This window comes from Rhinolophus sinicus, linkage group LG10 (assembly GCF_036562045.2).
Source record: "Rhinolophus sinicus isolate RSC01 linkage group LG10, ASM3656204v1, whole genome shotgun sequence".
Classification (NCBI taxonomy): domain Eukaryota; kingdom Metazoa; phylum Chordata; class Mammalia; order Chiroptera; family Rhinolophidae; genus Rhinolophus; species Rhinolophus sinicus.
The window spans coordinates 36,763,297-36,790,563 of record NC_133759.1 but is presented as its reverse complement, the minus strand read 5'-3'; the positions used below and the strand labels follow the sequence as shown (position 1 = coordinate 36,790,563).

Genomic DNA, 27,267 nt, shown 5'->3' with positions numbered 1-27,267 from the left:
CATCTCCTGCCTCTCGGATTCTGGGAGGACACGGGCAATGAGGCCTTGAAAGAAAACAAGCACCAGGTTTGGAATTCTCACAGAGGCTGTGAGAATCCTGTGTGGAAACCACAGAGGAGGCTTCCCGAGCGAGCTTCTGAATCTCTGATCTGAGACTCGCATCGGGACTGGAGCACCTGGCCCTCTGAAGGGCTTTGGGCAAGGAGGAAGGAGGGCAGGTGAGTGTGTCTGCTAACCCTGACAATCCAAGCCACACCCCCGCTCCCCAGCCAACCCCACATTTCAACTCCCATTCCCAGAGGCTCAGGGAGCAGCTGTGTGTGGTGGGAAAAGATGGACAGGCTGACAGCACAGGAGACAAAGGGAGTTCAAACCATTGCTAGCTGAGTGAATCTGTGCTTTATTTTCTCCACCTACAAATGGAGCTAACAACAGAGGCGACCACAACAGGGTTTGTAAGAATTAAAAGAGCACATGCAAAGTGCTTAGCATGGGCCTTCCGCACCGTAATTGCCCAATGAATATCAGTATTGTCATCATAATTATCATTCTCCTCTTCATCATCATTGTCACCATCGTTACCATCGTCATGCTGCCATGTTTCTGTTCTTTCTGAGTTGGAAGAAGAGCAACCCCAGTATTCAGAGCACTTGGAAGGAAACCGTTGCTTGGCACCTCCCTCCTGCCCACCAGGGTGTGGCTGCTAAGGAAGCAGGACCTCAGGGCTCTGGATGCCCAGGGAAAGTCCTGTCCACCCCAGGGCTGCAAACTACCCCAGAAGGTGGCAGAGTTACACTGGAGCCTAAACCAACCAGCCTTTGATTCAAGTTCCCAAAATATGGGACATCCTTTTAAATGCCAGACTAATTAATATTTAGCTGTAATGTTTTAAGCCTTCCTTTTCTTAATACAAGACCTAATAGAGTGGGAATCTCAGATATGCCCCTGAGGCAGTCCTGGGTAGGCAATGCTCTAAATCAAACCTGCCCCTTGTGACGAAAGGATTCGAGACGTGGCACCTCGGGGAAGCCCAGGAGCTTCAGAACACAGGCTTTGCAAATTCACACTTACACAGTAGGGCTCCCTCTCACTGCTGTTACGGTTATAAATGTTATCATAAAATCTTTCTCAAAACCACCCTTGAGGAAAACTTTCTTCCCCTCTGAAATGAATCTAATACCTAAAGTCACTTTTTAAAAAGTTTGAAAAGTTTATATGGCTGTAGAGGGAAATAATATTTATTGAGCTCCGACTACATATCAGGCATGGTGTGACTCTCTTACACGCATTATGCAATGTTTTTCAGAATGTGTTCTGTGGGAATTGCCCAGAATGAGGTGCAAGAAATCGTCCTTTTAGGAAATCCTAAAGACAATATGGTTTACAAATATGCTTCCAATGTATGTTCATAGATATTGAAGCTTCTTTTAAGTCCTGCAGTAAAGAAAACTGTTTATATTCCTTTAACTCAGTATATCCCAAAGTATATATTCAAATGCGTGATGTATGAGATGATTTTAGAATGTTCATACATGTAAATGTTTAATTTTAATAGTTATATATATTTATTTTAATGTACGTTAGAAAAATATAGCTAGCATATCAAACCTGTAACTGCACATGTTGTTCAGGGTTCATTCATTCATTCATTCATTCATCATTCATTTATTCCACAAAGATTTACTATGGATTTACTGTGAGGATTTACTGTGAGCCAAGCAGTATTCTAGATGCTGAGAACATAGCAGTAAATAAGGTCCCTGCTGTCATATATTTATATTTTATTGGGGAGTGACAAATAAACAAACAAGTAGATGGATTAAACAAATATAAATATATGTTCAACAGTAAAAGGTAAAATAAAGAAAAACAGTTGGGCAGGGGGACAGGAATGACAGGGGTGGAGTGGGTACTAGCATAGGTGGTTTGATCAGGGAAGACCTCTTAGATAAGGTGGCATTTGAGTGGAGACCCAAATGAAGTGAGAATGTATTTCTGCATTAATAACATTCTAGATAGAGAGAACACCAAATCAAAGTCCCTGAGGTGGGAACATACTTGATACCTGATGTAATTGTTCAAAGTTCCAGGGCTGCAGACAAGCCCCTGAGGGATGGTGCCTTGTAAAATTAAGATATAACTCAAATACCATAATATTCACCCTTTAAAATTGTTTTTCATTTTAAAATTCAATTTAAAATTCAGTGGTTTTCAGTATACACACAAAGTTGTATTTTTAAGTGATGATATGGTTCTGGTTCTGGCTAAGATGGAGGAACAAGGTCCAGCTTTACCTTCTCACCTACAACAACCAAAACCAGACAAAATATAGAAAACAATGGTTTTTCAAGACACTGGACACCAGGCAACAAAGGATGGTAACCCCCTAGGTGATGGGATATAAAAAGAAGTGACGGCACCTATGAATGTTCAGCTTACTGCCTTGAGTTTGTTTCTAGGCCACAGTGTAGAGAGGGAAAACCCAGGGATAAAGAATGTCATTTTACAATAATAAAAGGGTCAGCTCATCAAGAGGATGTATCAGTACCAAACATTTATGCACTTCATAATAGAGTGTCAAAATACATGCAGCAGAAACTGATAGGAAAAAATAGGCAATTCCACAATTATACTCTGAAATTCAATACCCACTCTCATTAGTTAACAGAACAAGTAGACAGAAAATCAATAAGGATATAGAAGACTTAGACAACACTATCAACCAGCTTGATCTAATTGACATTCATAGAACACTCCATCCAATAACAGCAGAATACACATTCTTTTCATGTGCATATGGAACATTTACCAAGATAGACCATATCCTGGGCCATAAAACAAGCCTCAATATGTCTTAAAGAATTCAAATCATATACTGTACATTCTCTGACAAAATGAAATTAAAATAGAAATTAATGACAGAAAGATCTCTGGGAAATTCCTAAAGATTTGAGAACTAAATAACATATTTCTAACTGACCAATGGGTCAAAAAAGAAATCAAAGGGGAAATTAGCAAGTATTTTGAACTCAACAAAAATGAAAGCATAACTTATTACACTCTGTGGGATGCAGCTAAATGAGCAGTTAGGGGAGATTAATAGCACCAAATGAGTACCTTAAAAAAAAAAAAAAAAAAAAAAAAAAGAAGTGTTCAAATCAATGACATCAGTTTCCACTTTAAGAAGTTAGAAAAAGAAGAGCAAATTAAACCCAAAGTAAGGCAGACAAAAGGAAATAATAAAGAGTGGAAACCAGTGGAGTCAAACCAATAGACTTAAAAGTCGGTTCTTTGAGAAAATCAATGATATTCATAAATATCTAGCCAGCCTGATCAGGTAAAAAAGAAAACACATAAATTACCAATGTCTGGAATGAAAGAGATAACATCACTGCAGATTCTACAAATATTAAAAGAACAATAAGAGAATATTATGAACAACTTTATGCCAATAAATTTGATAACGTGGATGAACTGAACAAAATTTTGAGACACAAACTACCAAAGCTCACTAAAGAAGAAATGGATCACCTGAATAGCCCTGTATTTATTAAAGACACTGAATTTGTAGTTTAAAATCTTCCTATAAAGAAAACCTCAGGCCCCCACCAAAGATGTCCTCTTAGGTGAATTCTCCTAAACATTTAAGGAAGAAGTAATACCAATTTTGTTCAGAGTCTTCTAGAATATTGAAGAAGGGGCATACTTCCCTATTCATTCTATAAAGCCAGCATTACTAGAACATTACAAGAAAACTATAGAATAATATCCCTCAAGAACATAAACACAAAAATTCTAAACAAAGATTTAGCAAATCAAAACCAATAATATAGATAAGGACAATTCATCGTAACCAAGGGGGGCAGGTTATATCCCAGCGATGCAATAGTGACATTTAACATTAGAAAAATCAACCAATGTGATTTGCCATATTTACAAACTGAAAAAGAAAAACCGTATGATTATCTCAGCGCACACAGAAAAAGCATGTGATAAATCGAACATCCACTCCTGATAAAAATTCTCAGCAAACTAGGAATAGAAAGGGCATCAACCTGATAAAGGGCATCTATATTTAAAAAAAACAAAACAAAAATAAACCCTACAGCTAACATCATACTTCATGCAGAAAGTGAAAGCTTTCTCTTTAAGATCAAGAACAAGACAAGTATGTCTTTAGTCAGTGAAATAAGGCAAGAAAAAAGAAACAGAAGCCATCCAGACTGGAAAGGAAGAAGTAAAACTATCTTTACTCACAGACATGATCATCTATGCAGAAAATCCAATGGAACCTACAAGAAAAGCTAGAATAAGTGAGTTTAGCAAGGTTGCAGGTTATAAGATTAATATACAAAATTCTATAGTATTCCTATATACTAGCAACAAAAGATTGAAAACTGAAATAAAAACCAGTATCATTTATAATACAGATGTAGATATAAATCTGACAAAATATACACAAGACCTGTGCACTCCAAACTACAAAACAATTGATGAGAGAATTAAAGACTGAAATGGAGAGAGAGACTGCGGCCATGGGTAAGGAGACTCAACAACGTTAAGATGTCAACTCTTCTCAAACTGATCTATAGGTTCAACACAATTCCAACCAAAATCTCAAATTTTAGAATTTAATGAATTCTAAAATTAATATGGAAATTGGAAAAAAAAACAAAGTTGGAGATTTAACAATACCTGATTTCAAGACTCACCATTAAGCTACAGTTATCAAGACAGTGTTGTATTCGTGTTAAGACAGACATACAGATCACAGAAATAGAATATATGTATAACCAATTTTCATCAGAGGTACAAAGGCAATTCAGTGAGGGAAAGGACAACCTTTTCAACAAATAGTGCTGGAACAATTGCATATCCATATTTAAAAAATAAACTTTGTTCCACACTTCACACCACATACAAAAATTTACTCAAGACAGATCATAAATCTAAATGGAAAACCTAAAACCATTAGACTTCTGGAAGAAATTATAGGAGAAAACCTTTGTGACTTTGGGTTAGGTGATGATTTCTAAGATACAACACCGAAAGTACAATCTAGGAAAAAACAAACTGCTAAGTGGGACTTCATGAAAATGAAAAACTCTGGTCTTTGGCAGATACTGTTAAGAGAATGAAAAACAAGCCACGGGCTGGGAGAAAAAATTTACAAATCACATATCTGACAGAGGACTTGTATCCCAGTGGTTTTCAAAGCTTCCCTCCTAGAATGACATTCTATGAATAATGGCTTCTTGTTTGAGAGAGACTCAGAGTATAAAGTAACAATTGGGAAGACTCTAGAGCAGTGGTTCTCTAACTTCAGCACCACATGGAAGGCTTGTTAAGACACAGATTGCTGGCCCTCACCCTCGGAGTTTCTGCCTCAGTAGTACCTGAGGGTTTTCATTGCCTATAAGTTCCCAGGTTATGCGTTATGCTGCTGGCCTGGCCACCACACTCTGAGAACTGCTAATCTAGATCAATTTAGACTAAACTAGATACACAATGTCAGATGCAAGTTTTTTCCCCTTCAAGTTACAACTACTAAATAAACTATGCTTATTAAGAAATAATTTATTTCCCCCTTTTTCATTAGCTAGAGACACCTGTAAATGTTCATCAGAGCTTCTGATCAGCAAGAAGTAAGAAACATGACATCATTGAGTTGGCATGATTTTAGACCTGTCTCTTTGTTGAATATATATTTTGGTGTCCACAAAGCTGTTCAGATTTCACCCAGGAAACCATACACAGCCTGTACCAACTGTCTCATAAAGGCAACTTGAAGGAAACCATCATGCCCCACTGAAACCTGTCAACTTTCCCTGACTCTCCGCATCTAACGTCCCAGCCCCATACAGGGCTGCCCCCCAGGTCTCACCGTCCAAGATGGCCCACTGATTGTCAATCTCCGTATGTTTCAGGTAGGAGTCTTCGATGGTGGGGTCGTAGTCAGGCACAAAGATCTTCTGGAAAAACTGGATGGTGAGGGCACTCTTGCCCACACCCCCGTCTCCCACCACCACCAGCTTGTAGGTGGGGAGGTTGTCACTGGGGACAGCGCTGGTTGCCATGTTTCTGGTGGGTCAGACCTGGGGAGGCAAGAAATGCGGAATGAGGCAGGGGGCTCTTCCTCTCTGACTTAGGGGAGAATATTCATGTGTTTTCCTGCCTTTTTGTAGAGTAATAAACACTCCCGATTATAGAAAGTTTTGAAAATGAAGAAATGCAAAACAAAGTAACAATGTTACCCCTGGTTCCACCACCTAGAGACAATCACTATTAAAATGATTTATTCAATCATTTATTGAATACCAACTATGTGCCAGGCCTGGTCTTGGGGACACAGTACTACGAGATGCCATGTGGTCTTTAACAAGTACAGCCAAAAGTCATGTCAAAGAAGCTTTCCCACCACTGAACTTTGCCCTATACCTGGACAGGTAAACATGAGGGCGTTAGTCTGAGCAGGGATAGGTTCTCCTTTCACATCAGCTCTGACAACTGGACTGCAGAGCGGAGAAGGATTTGAGGCTGCCTTTGCTTAAAGGGAAAGAGGGCCCCAACAGCTTAGCCACCTGAGCTCAGGGTCTCGGGGGGGCCCTTCCAACTCTCAGAATTCTGTGATCCTGGCCCCTCAGTCTTCTTGACCTTTATTATGCACAAAGTCATGCTAGAATCTCGTGGCATCGAGTCAACTCTGTTCTAGTTGGGGAGCAGGAAGGGAAGGAGGAGGGCTAAGTTTTGTTTCGATGATGTTGAGTCCGGCTAAAGCCATAGTTCTCAGCCAGGGGCAATGCCCCCAACCCCCAAACACAGGGGTATTTGCAATGTCTGCAGGTATTTTTGGTTATCACAACCAAGTGGGTGCTACTGGCATCTAGTCAGCAGAGCCAGGAATAGTGCTAAACATCCTATAATGCACAGGACAGTCCCCAATGACAAAGAATTGTCCACCCTAACATGTCAATAGTGCCAAGGACAAGAAACCTTGAGTTAAGATGACTAGGAAGGAGCTGGAAATGTGGGGCCAGGATCCTAAAGAAAAATTGGGCCTTAAGAGGACAGATTGTGAAGAGGCAACAGCAGAGAAGTAAATAGCGACCTTTGGGGGAAACTGTCACAAAGTGACAACAAGGAGAGGCAGGCAGGGAGCATGGAAGGAGCATTTAGAAAAACAGGAGGGAAACCAGGATCTGTGATAATTATGACAGAAGCCCATAGTTACCAGAGGAAGAGGTTGACAGCATCGAATCGGAGGGGAGAGTCACTTTAAGAACAACTTCAGGGTTGTTGGCAGGGACCTAAGCTGCTAACTGTGGGTCCTGCTAGGGAGAAGCAATGTCACCTCCTGGCAGGACATTCCTGGGTAGCATGACAAATGACCCTGAGCCGAGGGGTGAAAGCTTGATCCTACTTCAGTATACTAGAAAAGGAAGAATCTATGCAAGTTGGGAGAGGGACAGGCACGGCGTATGTGTGACTGGGGAATGTAAGGTCTTGTCGTAGGGGGTGAGGAGCATTGCCCAGGAGGACACTGTCTGGTGTCCTGCGTATATCACTGCTGTGTGAGGAGCCACTGACCTCCCTGAGCCATAGTCTCCTTACCTGTCACATTAAAGAGCTGAATTTTACAGTTATTTTCAGCTTGAAAGGAGTCCTCCAGACTAGATTTCAACAGGAAGGGTGTTAGACACAAATGTGGGTTATGTGGCCACATTGATTTGCATGGGGCTGCGGGCAAGAGTCATTGCATAATCTGTTGCAGTTACTGAAGCTTGATGTTGACATTTAGGATTTCCCTGCAGTGTGGGGAAGTAAAGACTTTAATACACTGCGGGTGAAAGTGCAAATCTGTCTAAACTGGACTAAGACTACACTTGCATAAATATATCAAAATTTCAAATGGATGTACCCTCTCTCGCAGCTATACCACATGTGAAAATTTACTCTAAGGAGATATTCAGACAACTGTACAAAGATGTTAAGAAGCAAGAAAAAATGACAATAACTTAAATGTTTGGGGAAGAGGATAGAGAAAAAGTTTATTCGCACAATGGAATACTACGCAGCCATGAAAAAGGATGTTACTCACTAACCTAGAAAGTTTACATTATGTATGAAACAAAAAGGCTGTAAAACAGCAAGTAAATATGATTGCACTTCCATGAAGTTACCCATCTATGAACCTACATGTCTAGATGTGGATCCAGGCACAGAGAGGATTAGCAGGTGGCTGTCTATAATACAGATTTCAGGGACTTTCTTGATTTTTCTATTTTCTACAACAAGCATGTATTATATTTGTATACTAGAAAAGATTAACATTAAAATATTCCCAACAAAATACAATGTTCAGGCCACCAGAAAACATGCGATTCCCTTTCCTTTGAGTGGGGATTTAAGCTCCTTTGCTGCAGGAGAGAAGGCTAGGTACCAGCTGCAGCCCCAACAACTGGTTCCACCTCGCCCTGTAAAGATGGGGATAAGCTGAGGCTTCAATGAACTGAGTTCTCTCACCTGACAGAGGTGGTGGTCCGAAGGGGCCAGAGAGGAGTCGGAGGGAAACAGAAATGGGGAGAGGAGGGTAAGGGCCAGCTCCGTCTCCCCCTTGCCTCTCAGGTCAGGGAAGCGTGGTGTCAGCTCCTCACTGCCCCTCCTTAAGCGCGGTCCTTGCCTGGGTGGACTGTGACACTGAGCCAGGATAAACACGTTTGTCTGTGAAAGAGGCTGTTTTTAAAGCTCCCTTCCATGCTCTGCTGGCAGTGACATGAATAAAAAATACTAAGTGGGTGGCAAGGTATCAGGAAGGAAAATTGTTTCTCTTGATTTTCTTCTCAAAATAAAACAAGATAAGAAATACATTAATAAACATGCTAGAGGACATGAACTGAACCTGAGTCTGTGCTCAGACCACCCAAGGCAGAATCACCCGGGCACTTGCTAAAAATTGCCCTCTGTGTGCCATGCGAGGCAGCTGGCAGGAAACGTTCAGATGAGGACCCCCTTCCTTTTACAGTGCCCTACACTCAGGGGTTGAGCCCCTGAGATACCACAAAGAGCCAACTCAGGGTTCCCTCCCGACTCAGACTCAATGGAACAAAGTTGGAATGCAGTTAACGTAAAAGTTGGACTGGGTCCCTCATGCTGAAAACCCTTCAGTGCTGCCCATCGCTGCTGGGCTCCTTCACCAGACATTCAGGGCTGTCATCACCGGCCGCTATCAGTGGCCTCTCTAGTGGTACCTGTGCTGCAGCTTCTCACACTTGGCTCTCTCCCTTGAGCAGCTCTGTGTTCTCCCAGTGCGCCCTGGGCCACACTGAGTCCTCTGCTACCCCCAGGACCCACAGGAGAGCACACTCCCTTTCACAGGTCAGGCCTGGGCCCCAGAATCGCCTCCCCTGGGAGGGGCTGCCTCTACCATGGGTTTGAGCCCTGAAGTTCCTGGTTCAGAGACCACCATCACACCTAAAATCTCCTATACATTTATTATGCACAAGGGCAGAGAATGCATCTTGTCGCTAACTGTAGCACCCGAGTGCGGCACAGCACCAACACGGAGCAGACGCTTGCTGAAGGAGCTGCAAGGTCAACACTGGCACTGCTAAGCCGCCGTCAGACAACTGACTAGCCACAGCACCAGCCTCACCATGCAGAGGGCTAAGGGGCACCTCTCCCAGCCAGACATTGGGACTGTATCCCTTCCTTTACTAAGTCAGACCAATCACACAGATAAGACCTTTCTGGAAGCAATTGTGAGCCCAGGAAGAAAATAAGGGGTTGCCAGGGTAGGAGAATGAGTCCAGAAAATCTCCCAATTCATAAAGGCTTTTGGCTGGATCTTCTCCTGACGGACATGTTTTCCCAGTCTTCAAACTCCCCCCAAATAATCCCTGACTAAACAATGTCTTTGTAAATGGGGAGGGCAGTCAAAATACCAGGCTAGTCTCACGTGGTGTAAAGAAAGATCGTTTTAAAGCCACCACAGGACAAAAATTGGTTGGTGGTTAGGAGCAATCTGCTCCCATTCACAACACCCCTCTCTTCTCCAGCTATTCAACTAGAAAGCCCCTTAGAGATCACTCTAGAATGTTGGTTCTTCACCACGTGGGGGTCATGGATGGCCCCTTTGAGGTGGAAGGGTGGTACAGGTGGACCGGAGGTTCTTCAAGTTTCTGGAGTCTCTCCTACTGACCAGTTGAGGGGCCTCGGACAAGTTACCAGTCACAGCCTCAGTGTCTTATTTGTAAGGTGGGGTTGGTTAGAAAATCATAATTTGCAGGATTGCCCTAAGCATAACATTTACATGAATGAAATTTGCCCAGCTTGGAGAAGGTGCTCAAATGTTTGCTCTCTGGCCTTTTTAGTGTGTGTGTGTGTGTGTGTGTGTGAGAGAGAGAGAGAGAGAGAGAGAGAGAGAGAGAGAGAGAGAGAGAGAGAATCTAACTCCCCCATGGTGGCTCCACTCTGAGGCTCACGAATTCTCAGCCTCCTCCCCCGCTGCCATCTCAGCTCCATTGCAATCAGATTAAATAGGCCTGTGTGGGAACATCACCCATCATTTAGAACATTGTTTCCATGGGAAATGGCTCTGAGATTCCAGACAGCCCCCTCCACTCAGAAACCAACTTTTGGAATAGCAGCCGTTTGGCTACTGAGTGCGTGTTCCCATGGCAACCCCTGCTCTGAGAGCCCCTCCCAGTCCATGGGCAACCCAAACCCTCACTCCTCCTGGAAATTTCTTCCTAATAGGCAATATCGCTGCCTCAACAACCTTAATAATGTGTGTACAAAAATGTTATGCATCTTTAAGCCAAGAAATAAGCTTTGGGGGCTGTCTTTTGCTCCCTTTCTCTCCCCATGGTTAGCACCATCAGGCATAGTTTGAAGTTGTTCTCTGAAGGACAGATTCGCCTCCTCAAGCAGCTGGGAAATTCCATGAGGACAAGAGCCCTATCTCCTCATTCCCTTGCGTCTCCCAGAGCCAGGCAGGGCCAAATACACGGAAGGCTTGGGGTCTGTACAGTGACTCCATACTGCCCCAGTGCAGCCTTCCACCCCCCCAGCCTCCCCTTGGGCCAAGCAGCAGGATGTGATGCCCATTCTTCTGACAGGGGCAGGGTTGACTGATGACCCCAAAATAACTTTTTCACACAGAAATTTTCAAAGTGTTTTTAGGGGTTGAGACATCCTGGGAGCAGTCTTGTGCAAAGGCCCTCTCAGTTCTTAGGGGGAACAGCCTGGAGGGGTCAGTAATAACTTTGAACTCTACAGCTAGGCAGCTCAACGTGGACTCCCTGGGTGACCTGGAGCAAGTTTTCTTAATTTCCAGGAGCCTTAGTTTCTTATCTACAAAGAGGAGAACAGGATACGCAAGAATGTATAAAGCCCCAGTAAACAAACAAACAAACTAACTAACAAAAACTGGAGGGTTCCCCAGCAAGGGCCGATTTGCACTGATATGCAAAGTAGTTGCGCTCCTGGTCTCCCTCCAGTCTGGTAGACCCCGGTGCTTTGGACCACTTACCTGCCCCATGCACAGCCCTAAGAGCACCTGCACCTCCTAGGGCTGCCAGGATCCCAATACTGTATCAGATCTAAACGCCTAGGACAGCAGTGGGCCCTCGCAGCTCCCCCAAACAGCAGCGCTCAGTGGTTAGATCACTGAATCTGCCCCTTCCTCTCCAGGTGCCCAGTTTCTAGAGCTTCTACAGAGCTTATTTCCAAAAGAACACCCCCAAACGCTGCCCATTTTTCTAAGCAGGCACATGTGAAAGAAATGGCTTCAGCTGCAGACATTGTCAAGGGGTCCACAGGTTTCCTGGCCTCTCCATGTACCCCAAGCCCTCAGCTACCACTACTTCCTAAGCAGTGTCATACAGTCCTGGCCAGAACGCATCATAGCAGAGCAGTCATACCCCCACCATCTAGAGGACATCTGCAGTGGATTGGTCGGACACCAAAGGTCATGCTACTGCCTTGAATTCTTTTGGTAACGAGATTTGCAGCATCACAGGACTTTTCTTTGTCATTGTGATTCCCTCATCCATAGGGCACTCTTCATCCTTGTGGCTGCTTCTGTGGCCCTGACTATGTGACCACAGATTCTCAGAGCTGGGGCAGTGGCCAACCCAGGGCCTCTCCCAAAGATGTTGCCAACTTTATTGAAGGTCTAGTTTCTACTGCTTTTTGCTTCTCTATTTCTATACTAATTATTTTAAAGATTCTCCTGAGCCCCCAGTTGAACTAAAAGTTGTCTAGGTAAATAAGGCTGGAAGAGGGGGACACATTCACCATTAATGGAGCTCTTGGGAGAGGGAAGAGACTTCCATTCACATTAAGCTGAATCAGCCCTGGGAAGCTAATCTCATCTCTATGATATCTGGGTGTGCCCAGTTCAGGGGGATGAGGACACATTGGGGGGGCGTGATCCCACCCATGTGGAGGAAATGGCTCTGCATTCCAAGAGCTGCCCTTCCCCTCTGCACAATTCCCAGAAATGGGCAGCTTCCCCAGGGCTGCTGATTTGTAGGCTGTACAGAAATGGTATGCAGTCCTGCCAGGGTCTAGGCCACGTGGCAACCCTTGGGGCTTCACTCTCCCTTCCCCACGACTTTGCTCCAGCCCTTTGTTTCACACCTTTGTTAATCCAAGCCCAGCAATGTCACTGTACCACCCAACCCCTTCAGGAAGCCCCCAGTGCATTCAGCTCACTCCATTACTAAGACTAACCACCCACCCAACCATGTGCGTTATTCTGTGCTGCAGAGGACCTTAAACATCATTAGGTCTAGATGGTGCGTATGTGGCATGAGTGCTACTCCTCCCACTCCCAGAGCCATAGCAGACATCACTAATCAATCATGGTCCTCTTTCCTGTCAGTCTTAGAACTCTTTTCAATGCAGCACTCTTGGCAGCCAGAACCAGGTGATTGGTCAAGAGAGGAAATTTGTTTGCCATCCCTGACCTAACCCACTACTCATCTGGTTCCTTTTAAAACCTCACACCTTGTGGCCATCTTGTTCCATGGGAAGGGCTCAGCACCTTTCGGGGTAGCCTGCCTGCTCACCTCTGGATATACCCTTTAAGGCTTCATTCTCCCCTCCTGAAGACTTTGCTCCAGCCCTTTCTCTCACACCTTTGCTAACCCAAGCCCAGCACTGTCACTACATCACTGGTTATCTCTAGAGATAACCAGGTCTTCTGTTAATACCCTTAATAGATTGTATGACCTAAGTCTTCTGTTACTACATCAGCCCCTGCTTTTCTAACCCATCAAATCCAAACTCCTCTGCCGAGATCACACCTGGACCGCTGGCAGCAGGGCATAAATGATCAGACAGGAGTCCAGAGATCCAGGTGAATGCAAATACTTGAAGGAAGCCAGCTGAGGGACACAACGCTCCTGGGCTGACTCACGACCCCCAAATACCACGTGTTTCCTTACATCACAACTGTTAACACTTGGGTTTTACCTGCTAGTGTGACAGTGCCTCCTGGACAGGGCCTGGAGCTTAGCCATCTATGTATGACCCAGCACTATGAGTCCCAGAGCAGGTATGCAGAAACCACCTGGCATAAGAATTACAATAGTGATCATGTAAAAAAAACAATAGCAACACTTAATTAATGTAAGCAACGTGTCTGATGCTATTAGAAGATTTCACCAAATCCACTCATTTAATTCTCACAACCCTATGAGGTGTGACTTTGATTATCCCCATTTTACAGTTGAAGAAACTGAGACACAAAGACGTAAAATAACTCTCCTAAGGTCACCCAGCTAGAAAGTGACAGTGCCGAGATCCGAAACCACGCAGTGTGGCTCCGGAGTCCATGGCCAGCCTGTCATGCTAGGCATCCTCTCGTGGCTGGCAGAGTGGGTAGGTGTGGAGCCGGGCCAGGCCAGGCTGCAGATCCAGGAGTGCAGGGAAGAGGTCAGCAGTGAGCCAGGGAGGCGGTGTCAGCAGGGAGGCCTCCTAGGACGAGGATGGCTGGCTGCCCCTGTGGGAGAAGCACCTGAGAAGGTCAGGGCCCAAGAGGCAAATACTAGTCGGTGGGAATAGACATTCTCCTCATCTTGACTGGGACAAAGTCTGCCAAACAGGACACAGGTGTGAGATGGCCAGGTGGCCTCCTGACCTAAGGAGCAGGGAGGAAGCTGGGGGGGATCAGGCAGCTGCCCAGCATATGGGAATACCAGGTGGCCTGGAGACCTCCATGGTCCAGCACCTGTTTGGGACCCTCTCCACTGTGCTGGTCCAGCCCCAGCCTGTGTCCTATGGTTACACACCAGCTGTTCCCTGCCCAGCATGGGGCCGGCCCCTCACCGGGAACCCCTTACCAAGGAGCCTGAGCTATGGACTACTCAAGACAGCCTGCAACCTTAGGCAAATTTACCTCTGTGCCTCGGTTGCCTCTTCTGTAAAAGTGGGGACAGTGGCAGCATTTATCTCATGGTGATCATGAAAGGGTACATTTGCTTGGCCCTGTGTCTGCCCGGCAGTGAGTGCTCAATAAATAAACCATCATCAGCGTCTTTCCAAGTCCATCCCAAGCTCCCTCCTGAAGGAAGCCTTCCGCTTCTCCAGTGTCCTTCCTGAGTTCACACCTGCAAACTGACAGGTTCCACAGAGGGGCAGGACTCACCTCCCCCCACCTCTGTGAGAGCCTGGCTCACAGCTTCCTTGAGTGGCAGCTAGGGGCAGAAAGGAGGCAGTAACTTCATGTTTAAATTCTTATTCTCAGTCCTGGGGGCCTATCAATATTTCTCTAGGGCTGGGGCAGTCTCACCCACAGCTAAGGAGGACTTAGACAGAAATCTGCCTGCCCACTGGAAAGGTCATGCTGGTGGTCACCCTACAGGGAGGTCTAGCTTCAGGACACTCTGGGGTTCCCCAAAATGAGAGCCCTTGGGCTCCACAAAGCCTGGTAGGCTGCTGTCCTACCTGCCTCCCCATTCTGATTCAGCTGCCCCCTCAGTGCAAAGCGAGGGGGGGCTCCTGTGAGTCCCTTGTCTCCTCACAGTACCTCTTTGGGTGACTCAGGCTCAACCCTTCATAAACTAGACTCAGTGGCCCTCCAAGGGCCCATGGCTCCCAGACCCCACTTCCCGCCTTTGTGCCTGGTACTCTTCCTCTCCCCACACCCCTAGCAGCTCAAACATCCCTTTACTCAAACCCAGGCCAAGGCCTAGCAATTCTGCTGCATGTGGCATGCCCACCCGTGGCTTGGCTCTGCTCTCGGCCTGGGCCCCCCTTCACCAGCACTGCCCTCCCCACACTCCAGCTTTATCCCCTCAATCAACCCCTGAGCACACGGCTCCTGCTGGGAAAAACACCCATGGGTGCCTGAAGCTCTCCTCACTGACATGGCACGTGGGCCCTCCTTGAGGTGCCCCCAGCACCCCACCATCTTGTGCAGACTCTGCTCCTGCTGATTCCTCGTACAACACCCTTGAGGACAGGGATGGCACCTGATTTGTCAGGGCTCCAGCCCCTGGCAGGGCACTACGAAGTCTGCCAGTGAATGTTCCTGGGCTATACTCCCTTTTCTCCACCTGTGAAAACAACCCCTCTAAGGAACAGCCAGGGAGCCTTTCTTAGACCCAGCCTCCCAACCTGATCCCTCCATCCTGGCCCTCTCCTATCTCGAGGGGCTTCCTCTCCGAGCCACCTTGTTGTCAGCTGTATGGAGCGCCGACCCGACCAGGTGGCAGGTGGAGTGCAGCCAGAGTACTCTGCAGCCATCATTCCATGTGACTCCACATGGCCACCTCCCCAACGAGGCATTGTTTAGCCCGGCAGCGATGAGGAACCCTGAGGCCACAGGAGCTCTGTGGCTTGTGCAAGGCCACACATCTTTCTACAAGTGACCACAGAGCTCCTAGCTCGGCCATGTGGCCACTCTGCCTCTTCTCGGATTGTGCCCCTCTTCTTCTCCCCCCAACTCTAGGAGCTGGGAGCTATTTCATCACCACATTTCCAGTGCTAGGGTGGGGCAGAGGGACTGAGGACTGGACCTCGTCTTCTCTATCTCGGGATCCCACCCGAGTCCTGGCACAACGTTCTGTAGGACACACTCCAAGTGTCTGCTATCTGGATTTCCAAAGCGCAGGGTTCACCCTTGGGAGCCGGCCAGGAGCCTGGCTTGGGTGGCGGGTAGAGCAGAGGTGGTGTGGGCCACATAGAGCCCAGAGGACTGGGGTAGCGGCCCTCCTAAGGGAGGTACCATGGGAGGAGTCCCACTAAACACACATGGGCACCAGCCCAGCAGGAGGAGCGGGTGACAACGAAGAGCTCCTGCCCTGCCCTCACACCCCCCAATACTGAGTCCCCTGCAGCTCCCTGACCATCTCTGCCTTCTGGGCGGGGGACACCACCCCCCACCCCCAGAGTCTCCTCACAGCAGCAAGGAAACTTCTCATGCTATATTTCTCCCAAGTTGGGGGGTGTGGACTTAACCAAAACACCACCTCACAGGGTGTCCCTCAAGGCTGCCCCAGCCCAGAGCTTCCTGTGCCATGGACTCCAAGGCCTCCCAGCGGCCCCCTTTGGTAAGCAGCCCAGGAGAAGGGCAGAGGGAGGGGACAGAGAGCGGAGGGAAAGCCTGGGTGTCAGGGGCAGGCATCCCTCAGCATCACGGGCCCCTGCTTGTCAGATGGATGTTTCTTGTCAGGGCTGACTACGGCTCAATGCTAGCCCTCCGAGAACTGGCTGACCAACACCTCAACTGCTTTACGCTGCAGCAGCAGCAAGAGGGGTTCAGGAAGCAAATGGACATCCTGAACTCACGTGTTGGCAGAGGCCAGGTCGATAAACGACAGAAGGGAGCAGGGACAGGCAATAGGGAAAGGTGAGGCCTGTGGCCAATAGGAGACTGCTGTTACCCTCACCAGCTGACAGCTGCAACAGAAGCATATCTGAAACAAGATTGCCAGATAGACTAAATGTTCAAAGGTAGCCAGAAATCTGAATTTTTATGTGAAACTGATTTTTTTAATGTTGGCTGCCAATTTAAAAGTTGTACACACTATATGCTAAACAAAGGCACCTACCGCCACCTCTGGCCACCTGGGTCATGCTTCTTAGCATGCACACCCGGTGGCGTGGCCACTCCAAGGCAGAGCACTCTGCACTGCCTGGGCTTGGGCTGGCTTTGGCCACAGTAAAGTGTGGTGAGATTAAAGGAAGTGGGAATGACACTGGGGAGGAGCAGCAGCGGGGGTTACCCGCCCTGAGGGACACTTCCAGTCCAGCAGCCGGGACGGGGTGGGCTCAGTCCACTCCAGGAGTGCGTCAGAACCCAGAGGCCGGGGGAGATGGAGGACAGAAAGGCACATTCAAAACTGACGGTTGCTTTAATTTGTTTCCATCATTTATATTCAAATTGTTAAACACCATTAATGAAAAACGTGACAATTTTTATGTTTAACCCAAAGTGAGAAGAAACAGGGTCTAGGCTCTACCCTGAAGTGAGGACAGCCAATCCAATCTCCATTTTAGAAGAGTAACAGGACTTAGAGAGCTGAGCAGGAGCAAAATAAGAGGGAAACTTCCTGAAAACGAGGCAGGCATGGTAATGAGTGGGCTGAGGGGGTGTGGGAGTTTTCTCACAAAGGCTGGGAGGCAGTGTCAGGAGGAGGGAGGCTCTGGCTGCTGGAGGTGGGGAGGGAAGACTTCTCAGGGACCCTTCTAAGCTCTGGATTTTAAGCCCATTAAGCTCTCTCCCCAAGCTCTAAACAGCTGCTGCATTTTTCCCTGCCCTCCTAAGTAGCCTGGCCAGGCTGGGTGGCTAGCCCTAGAGGGCAGAGGGCGGCAAAGGGCAGAGCTGGCAGACCAGCTCCATTCCTAAGGGGTAGGACCCATCCAGAAGCCACTATTAGGGGGGACTGGGGGTAGCAACCTCCCACCCTCATTTTTCTACAAACAGCACTTTTGTAAAAAGTCATGAATCAAAGCATTTGCCCCCTCTGCTGGGTTTGTGACCTTAGGCATATTGCTCAACCCATCTGTGCTTCAGTTTTCTTACCTGTTAATAACAGTATCCACCTCACAGGATTGTTATAAGGACAGAATGAGCTAATATACGCAAGCACTTAGAACAGTGCCTGGCACTTGAAGTGTTTGCTATTATTATATTATTATCATGTCAGTATGTTGTAGGAAGTCTTGCCAGTGGCCCCCTCCACCAAACTAGCCAGAAGGGTGGCTGGGGCTCCAACGAGCTGTTTTCCAGGTTGTCTCAAAGCGCTCAGGGCAGAGGGAGGAGGGGGAGGTGAGTGCTCCCTTTGAATGACTTTGTACAGCTGTATCTACACGGAGACCCCAGCCGCTCAGCTGCACTGAAGTATTACTGCTGGGTTACCCCAGGGTTCAACGAGGAAGTTCTGATGACTAGAGGAATGATCACAACCCATAATCTGTTCTGGCTTGTTTCAGGGGTGCAGAGAAAGGGGTGCAGAGCTACACCCCACCCTATAGCCCATCTGACGTGGACCATCACTGGGTGGTAAAGCAGGAGGCAGAGAGATGTCAGGAACATGGAAATGCATCTGACAGCCCCAGTTCTGAATCCTGCTTGTGCCACAGCCACTTACTAGCTGTGTGACCTTGGAAAAACTATAAACCTCTCTGGGCATAACTACTGTTGGTGGATGGTAATAGCAACCAGCTGGAGGAAGACTCAGGCTGAGTGATGTGGCCAGGACTGATCATTATAATACCAGTTTATTAAGTCCAGACGCTGTGCTTTACATCTACTTCCCTCGCCACCCCCATCACCCCACACCAGACGAGGTGAGATTACTGTTAGACTCTTCCAAAACACCCAGCTGTCTGTCTTGACAGTACTTTGCATGTTGGAACTCAGTTGCCTAATTGTTATGATGTAATGTGTCATCCCAACTAAACTGGCAGCTCCAGGAGGGCAGGGCCTGTCCTGTTTTCGTCTACACTGTATCTCCGATCTCTAGCATGTGCCTTGCACAAAGGAGGTGCTTGATAAATATTTGTTGATTTACATCAGTTCTAATCCTCACAGCTACTCTGCAAAATGTTCTGACCGGAAGGAAAAAAAAAATATTAACACTTGGGTTTGCTCTAGTCATTGGGAAAAAAGGCCACCTCAAGAATTTGATCTGGTCATACTAATGATAGCGATAATCCCGGAGCTCCTACTAGTTCTTCCTGCGTGGAAAGGTGTGGGACTAGGGTGTATAATTCTTGTTTAGACAAGCTCTTAGGTGGCCGTTTTCAGATGTAAAAAGGTAGGTCCACAGCCTCGTCTACAATAAATGTCGTTATTGCTCTGCAATCAAAAGTAATGGAAAGTTGGAGTTTTCCGAAGTTCTGGGGGAAAGTGTCCAGGAGAATTGGCCCCTGGAAAATGGCAGTAAACTAGACTTGAAGAAACAGACAGCCAGGGAGAAATTCTCCAAGGGCATGAGCAGGCAAGAAGTTGTCTGAATAGTGTTAACTTCTGCACTGTTCTGAGCAATGGGTAAGCCCCTTTCTTATAAGGTCTTGGTGAAAGCCTGTTCTATACAACAGGCTGGCTTCGTGAGGCTGAGGAAATGAGGAAAAGACTACTGTACGCATGCAAAGTGTGGCAGCTGAGCCCGACCAGAGGCCACGGGCCAGTGGGCACACTCCCTACTCCGGAATCCCCAGAAATACTGCAGATGGGAAGGGTTTTCACTGATGCATGGATAATTTTTAAAGAAAAATAAATGATATACTCAGAGATTTTCTACAAGAAGAGATCCTTTGGGGAGAATGAAGAAACATTGCGGGGAACACCTCCCCATTTCTACATATGTGGGATGAGGGCCTGACCCATATAACTGGACTAGAGCAAAAAGAGAGACAGGGTGGCGGGGCCATCTGCATGACAGCAGCACTGTTCCATTATAAACATGGCAAACACGCAGTGGGGGACTCGCCCAGGGTCACACAGATAACAGGAAGGGGGCAGAAACTGGCCCATGCCCATTCTCCTGAGGAAGGAAGGAAAGACTGAGCGCTCCCCCAGCTCCCTCTGGCTGCCAGTTCTGTAGTCCTGCTGGTGGGTGCAGACCCCTGCCGGAGACCTTGCCTGGGGCCGTCTCCTTCCACACAGAGGCCCTCCCAGCCCTCCGCCCAGCTTTCCTATTCATTCACACCAACCCAAAATAGAAAAAAATCCCTGTTCAATGCTTTATTAGAATGGTTATTTTGTTGAAGTGCCAAGTGACCTGCTCCTGCTCCCCCTTTCCATCCCTCCAGCTGTCCCCAGTTTGAGTCCAGAAGTAAAACAAAGGCTTTGTTCCTTTATTTTGATTTCCTCCGTAAAATCTCAAACATGCAGGAAACACCCACCCAGGCCCAGAGAAGTGGACTCAAGCCTCTATCCACTGCGGGCGGCTGGGGTCGGGGGTCAGGGAATGGTGGTGGACGGGAAGGCTCTGATGCCAGCTGACATTAGCCCCTGGGAGTGCTACCAGGGCACCTGGGGCCTGGCTTCCTTAGCAGGAAAAGAAAGGCTTGGGTGTGAGGAGAGTGTGAAGAGCACAGGGCCTTTGTAGCTCTGGGGCCCAAGAGATCCCAACCTGAGGAATGTGGGTGTGGCGGGACGGCTGAGAAGACAGAGTTCATACAAATTATTTTCTCATATATGCCCCAAGGCTTGGCGACAGTGGTTCCACCCTTTTCCATCATCTCCGGTTACAATAAAGCAGGCATTGAAAGAACATGATAGAGGCTATTTTGGGCTGCTGAGCCTACTTATGAGAGAATGGTACCCACCAAGAAGGATGGGTTTGCCTCTTTGTCCTCCTTTGGACCTCATTTCCAGTGGAATGAAAATATAAAGGGGTAAATATGTGGGTAATCTAAAAGGGGGGAGTTTTCAAAACGGAGTTTTGAAATTCGAAAGCACAAAAAGAAAAAAAAAAACCCTAAAACTAATTAAAAGTAATTTTGTTTTTGAAATGAATACATAATGCTTTAGGGAGACAAGAAACTGTCTCTAAGATCCCCCAAAATGGTTGGCACTTAAGGGGTGAGTGGGCCTCCCCAAATCCACCCCCCTTTCAGCAACCTCCACACAGCTCCATATACCTAGAAATACTTTTACAGAGGTCTGACAATTAAGTTCGAGAACTTGTTGCAATGATGTTGCTAACCTTTTTTGATATCAGAGGAATTATTCATTATGAATTTGTACCAACTGGACACAGAGTTAACCAAGTTTACTATTTGGAAGTGCTGAAAAGGCTGCGTGAAAAAGTTTGACAACCTGAACTTGTCGCCAATAATTCGTGGCTCTTGCATCACGACAATGTACCAGCTCACACGGCACTGTCTGTGAGGGAGCTTTTAGCCAGTAAACAAATAACTATATTGGAACACCCTCCCTACTCACCTGATCTGGCCTCCAGTGACTTCTTTACTTACGTGAAGACAAAAGAAATATTGAAAAGAAGGCATTTTGATGACATTCAGGACATCAAGGGTAATACAACGACAGCTCTGATGGCCATTCCAGACAAAGAGTTCCAAAATTGCTTTGAAGGGTGGACTAGGTGCTGGCATCAGTGCATAGCGCCCCAAGGGGAGTGCTTCAAAGGTGACTCAGGTGAATATAGTGATATTCAGCAATGAGGTATGTAGCACTTTTTCTAGGATGAGTTCGAGAACTTAATTGTCAGACCTTGCACTTTTAATACGGGCAGCCTAACACACAGTATGTATAGCAGATTCTTTTAAAATTAGAACATTTTTTTTTTTTAAAGTGGGCCTACGGCATCATTTTGCATAAAAAGATTTGCGGGGGGGTGCACTTTGGAGGAGGCACTCTATTCTGTTTCACTGACCTGTTTATTCCTATGACGGAGTGACTACAATTCTTCCAGTTTTGTGTTTCAATATCTGTGTGTTTTAATATCTACTAGGACTAGTCCCTTCTCCTTACTCATTAAAGGGTCTACAAGTAAGGGAGTAAAATGCTCAAAGTTGATTTGGACATATTTCATTTTGGTCGATTTTAGGATGAATTTAGAGAGGGCAAAATTAGAGATGGCTCTTGTATCATGACAATACACCAGCTCAGTGCACTAGAGATAGCGAAACAATTGCAATGCTACTGCCGTATTCTAAGTGAGAGATGTTAAGACTGGAGCCAATGAAGCCATGTTAGAAATAATGGGAGGAGTTTAAGAAGAAATAACCCAAACCATCAGGATCTGGAAAACAAAAAAGTGGGCCAATAAATGTAACATATATGTGTATAATCAAATTGGAACTGGTTTTATAATATGTTTAACTGCCTTCACTGGTACAGCTTCTCATCGCTCCCATGGCGAGACAAACCCTAACCAAGCAGGTTCTCCTGAGGTCTGCAGGCTCCCAGCCCTCGCTGGCTTTGCAGCATCTCCGTCAGAGTGAGGGAAAGCGACACAGGCAGTGCCGATGTTTGTTGGCAACTCGGGGACAGAAAACATTTCAACTCATTCTCCCTACCTAAGAGGAATTGGGGACCACCTCGGGTCCCCATGTTCTATTATGAAACTCATTTAAATCTTTGCCCCCAGTTGTACATGACTCCCTGAAAATGGGATCTGCCTGGGTGTGGAAGGCTTCTCCAGAGTGTTTGAATCTTTTCCGCCCAGCTTTTAAAAGCACTACTTGGCTACTGTTCTAATTCAAGCCCCAGCTCCAGGCAAGAGGGATGGTGTCAGGTTCCAGCTGGAGAGTCAGTCAGGGGGTGCAGAGGAGAAGGCTGCGAAGAGTTGGGTGAGAAACCATCATGGAGCACTCCACCTCTGCAGCTGGAGAGCTGCCTCTCTCCCCCACACCCCCACCCCCAACTGGGGACCAAGCACCTGGAAGTTCTTTCTGGGAAAGCTGAGTAAAGGCATAGCTAGAAAGGCAAAGTTAGAGATTAGCAAGGTTCTACATTGTACTGTAGTCTTCTTTCCTTTAAAGGAGTTCTATACTTTAGAAAATGTTATTTGTTAAAGATCGTGTAAGATGAACTGCTTAACAAATTGTCATCTAATTATAAAAAGAAAATCGTGGCTTTTTTCTCTCTCTTTTCCAAATATATACATCTACCATTTAAATGACAGTTCAGTTGGGGCAGCTGTGACTAAATTATGCTCTGGAGCCGGGCCCACAAGGATCAAGGCAGATGTTTTTAGATGCTGAATCAACTGTTTTGAAAAGGGTTAAATCCCAAAGTGCATATTCGTCCTGCTCTCTGGTAGTTTCTCCCCAGTGTGGTCATAGGCAGCAAAAGGATCTATCAACAACCTGGATGGACACCTACGTGGCATTTCCATTGAATTAGCTGGGGACATTAGCTGAAAGAGCCAATGCATGGAAAGTCAGGAGCAAAGCTCCAAAAGTCTACCACAGGCTGAGGACAGGCCCAGACCAAGCGGGTCTCAGGATGAGGGATACGTGCCAGGAAAGGATCAAATGCAAACAAAATGGTTGTATTTGTTCATTTTGGGTAATGGGTACATAGTGTTTGTTATATTATCCCTTATATTTTTCCTTTTCAAAATTAAAAAAGGTACCATGTGCACAAATGATTTAGGGGTTCATTGCTGACTGTAAGATTAAGAGAGTCTGTGAAAACCATGCCATCTAGGCTCTCGGCCTCTCTGCCAACCAGCTGCTTCTGCACCCCTGTGGTTTCTGCTGCCTCCTAACGTCCCTGTGCACGCGCTGCCCCAGCTCCTGTCCTCGAGGCCTTTGCTCCAATGCAGCTCTCATGTGTGGTCATGTCCCCGCAGTACATGTCCCATGAGCACCAGGAGAGACGAGATGGGTCATTTTTGGTCATCCAGTTCTGGGAGCAGTGCAGTGACAGGAGGATGTGCTCCGGGAGCAGGCAGACCTTGGTCAGGTTGTTTCTCAGACTAGGGCTATGGTGGTCTATGTAACCTCCCTGAGACTCAGTTCCCATATCTGCAAAAGGCGAACAGCAAAATTGTTGAGAGGTTTAGAGATGGTGAATATAGAGTGGCTAGCCCACAAGGCTTTGCTGAAGGAAAGACGGAAGGGAGGGAGGGAGAGAGAGGGAAAGGCTGCCGGACACACAGAGAGGCTGTCCTTAAAAGCATGCCATTTGAGGAGCAGTTGAAGAAAAGTAGAGCTGCTCAAGCCTGAGAGAAGCATGACGGTCAAAGGTTCATGTGGGCAGATCCAGTAGACAGCGTAAGGGGAGAAAGGAAAGAACTCTGCAAGGATGAGAATCCCCAAATGGAGTAGACTGCCTTGAGGGGCAGCAATCTTCCCATCTCTAGAAGGGTCCAGCTGAAGCCTCACAGGCTGCAAGGAAGGGACTCCCCTATTGAAAGTGTCTCAGCCTTCCCTTCAGGAGTCACTTAAAAATCTTTCTTTAGCCTTAGTCTGAGCTAAATACCCATTAAAAAACAAAACAAAAAAACAAACAAAAAAACACAGATTTGGTGTGATGCCTGCATTTTTTATAATACCTATAAACAGGTATATAACTAATAAACTAAAGGATGCTATATGGGTCCCACCTAAAATTGTCTCCCTCGCCACTATGAGAAATGTGTTCTATTAGGTCTGAATCCAAACTACACAGGCTCCAGGGGCCCCTCTGGGGCTCTGATTCTGTTATCTGAAGGGCGCTTGAATGTTGATAATGCTCTTCATTTGTGTAACCCTTTCTGGTTTCCTAGGCATGTTCTCATCTGTGTATTTCATCTAATCCCCATGACAAGCCTGAGGGCGGGGCAGAGAAGTCCCAGCTGGTGCCTGGGCCCCTGCAGCACAGGACCCATCCAAGGGCCGGTAGATAGTCACAGAGGACCGGAATCAGAGCTCCGAGCTCCGAGCTGCCTCCTCGCCACCCCATCCTCCTTCATTCTACCACTACACGCTGCACAGCCAAATCCTCTCCTGGTACTCTCAAAAACCTCATTAGCAATATAATCCACATGTAAATCAAGATGTTTTATCCATCTCGGTGGCCGGATGCCAGGCTCTCTTGATGAGCATATGCCCCTGTGAGACTCAGGATGTCACCTCAGCAACCAGTAAAGACCCACATTGTCATTTGGCCTTTGGCCATCAACAGGCCCCACGAGTAAAGCTACCAAGAATACTAAACTGACAATGACAGGGACATTAAGAAGCTAAATACACATTGCTACTTCATGACCCCTACAAGATGGGTGGCTTTAGAAAGCTGCCTTGGGTCATGCAAACATCTAAAAGGGGAAAGGGCTCAGTGGTGGGGGCAAGCAAGGAGAGCCAGGGGGTGGAGTCCCTGGGCATAGGCAGGACAATCTCATCACACGCAGCAGGAATGCTACCTAACAGACTGGAAATGGGCACCAAGGGATGCATGGCAGGCACCAAGCAGTGCACGTGGCTGTCATCTTGGCCTGCCTGAAGCATGAGGTAGCAGCAGCATTGCCCTCTTAGTCAGAGTTCCATAAGACACCGCCGCTGCCTGACTGCATAGACTTCAACACAGGTTGAGAACTGACAACCGTCCCACTCTATTTTCATTCCTGACATCTGTCTCTAAAACGATGACATGCTGGCCTAGTGGGCAGAGCGACACAATAGGTCCCAGGTAAATAGTGAAGTAATGTGGTTAGACCAGGGGATCTAACCTGGGCTCCAGGACCCGTTTTCAGAGATCCATGAATCCCTGGAATGTATGCCCAATTTTGTAGCACCAAGCAACTTTTCTCTGGGCATCTTATTGGCATATTAAAAAGGCTGTGACCCAAGAAGGTAAAATCCATTGCTCTGCAAGCTCAGCTACCTGTCCCATGCAAGAACTTGCTGTAAGTGGCACTAGTATCCCATCCTAGTGTGCAGAGACCTCACATGAGCTGAGAGCATCTTTGGGAGATCTAAACTCTGTTCAGTCCACCATTACTTGGGCTTTGTCATTTGTAGTCAAAAGCATCCCCACTGATCCAGTACCATAGGGCCCAGGGGCATAACCCAATACTACGAGGGTTAACAAAGCCTCAGAGTCCACCAACAAAATTCCCCTCAAAGCCTGAATTCTCTGCTCAGCCTCTAGACACTGGGCACCTGCCAGATGCCCCGGGACACACAGGGAGCTCACTCAGCTCCTTTTTCTCATCCCCAGACAAAGGTAACTAACTGTACCTTACGGCCAGCTGGATGCCTGCCCTGGGCCTGGCAGACACAGAGCTTCTGGAACTCAGTGCACACCCTCTGACACTTGAGAACATCCCAGCTTTGCAGAAGAATGTGTTCCCACTTAGTTCACATGAGTATGGTTTGTATAAATGACACAACGCTCACAAGCAGGTATGTTTTCAATCACTTGCAGGGAGGCATACTCCCTTTGGGGCATTTCATGGGTAGAACAATGATTATACCAGATGTGAAATATAAAATGGAGGTCACATTTCCCTGAGAACTCACTCAATCCCGCAGGCTGGTCAACAGGCAGTTCCGACTGATGTTAGAGCCACTCACCCCAGGAGCTAGTTCAGTTCGTCAGAGCCCAGCGGTTCTCCCTGGTTCCAGGTGATCAATCAAGCTCAGGAACCAACCCCAGGGATAACTGACTTGTCGGTTTATAAGCAGCTCAGATAACTGAAAGCATGAAATACCTGTGGTTAGAGCTAATAATAAAAGTTATACCTGTCACAAATATGTCTTGTGTAGGTGAAAACATGAGTAGTGGAAAAATACAAATTGCCTTACCCAGGAGCAAAGCTGGCAACCTTGGAAGGCTGCTGCTTGCCTCAGCAGGGCTCAGCAGAGGGCCTTGACTCCCCTTCTCCATAAGGAAATGTTGAGGCCACTATGGGGAGGGGCAGTTTCCACCAGAGCACCCAGCTTACTCAACACCCCCTCTACCCCAGAAAGGCTGGCAGACCCTGCAGCCTTGAAAACCCAGGAGCGTCCAAGCCCCGTGCCTCTTGCCCTGGCAGAAAAAGGACAAACTACACTATAAACCACAGAGAGAGAATCTAACTGGCCGCTGGGCAGTGAGAACAGACCCAAGGGTGAAAACCATGGCCTGAAACATTTTCAACCCGTCAGCAGGGACATGCGATTTACAGGAAATTAGGAGATTTATAAAACGTTAGCCAGCTCAAGTTTCCTCCCCCAGAAGAGAAGCAGGAGAAACTCTAAGAACTGTCTCAGTAAAGTGCTTTGTTCACAGCGAAGTCTCTGACACGTGTCACTTATTAATACTAACAGCTCACCACCCCACACTTCAACCCACCAGTGAATGTTAATAGA

General features: G+C 46.9%; 1 protein-coding gene across 12 annotated transcripts in view; it reads right to left on the bottom strand.

The window, feature by feature from the left end:
- MRAS (muscle RAS oncogene homolog) overlaps window positions 1–27,267 on the bottom strand; it is a 54,467-nt gene that overhangs the window by 25,544 nt on the left and 1,656 nt on the right. For 5 of the 12 annotated variants that reach the window (XM_019747705.2, XM_019747679.2, XM_074312906.1 and 2 more), the window contains 2 exons: window positions 26,491–26,610; window positions 5,885–6,095 (listed from right to left, as the gene is read on the bottom strand). In XM_019747705.2, coding sequence (XP_019603264.1) covers window positions 5,885–6,077 — 193 coding nt within the window. In that variant the 5' untranslated portion in view covers window positions 6,078–6,095; window positions 26,491–26,610. Of the gene's footprint in view, window positions 1–4,257; window positions 4,293–5,884; window positions 6,096–26,436; window positions 26,611–27,267 lie in introns of all 12 variants that reach the window. The other 7 variants (XM_074312908.1, XM_074312907.1, XM_074312905.1 and 4 more) reach the window with 4 other exon arrangements.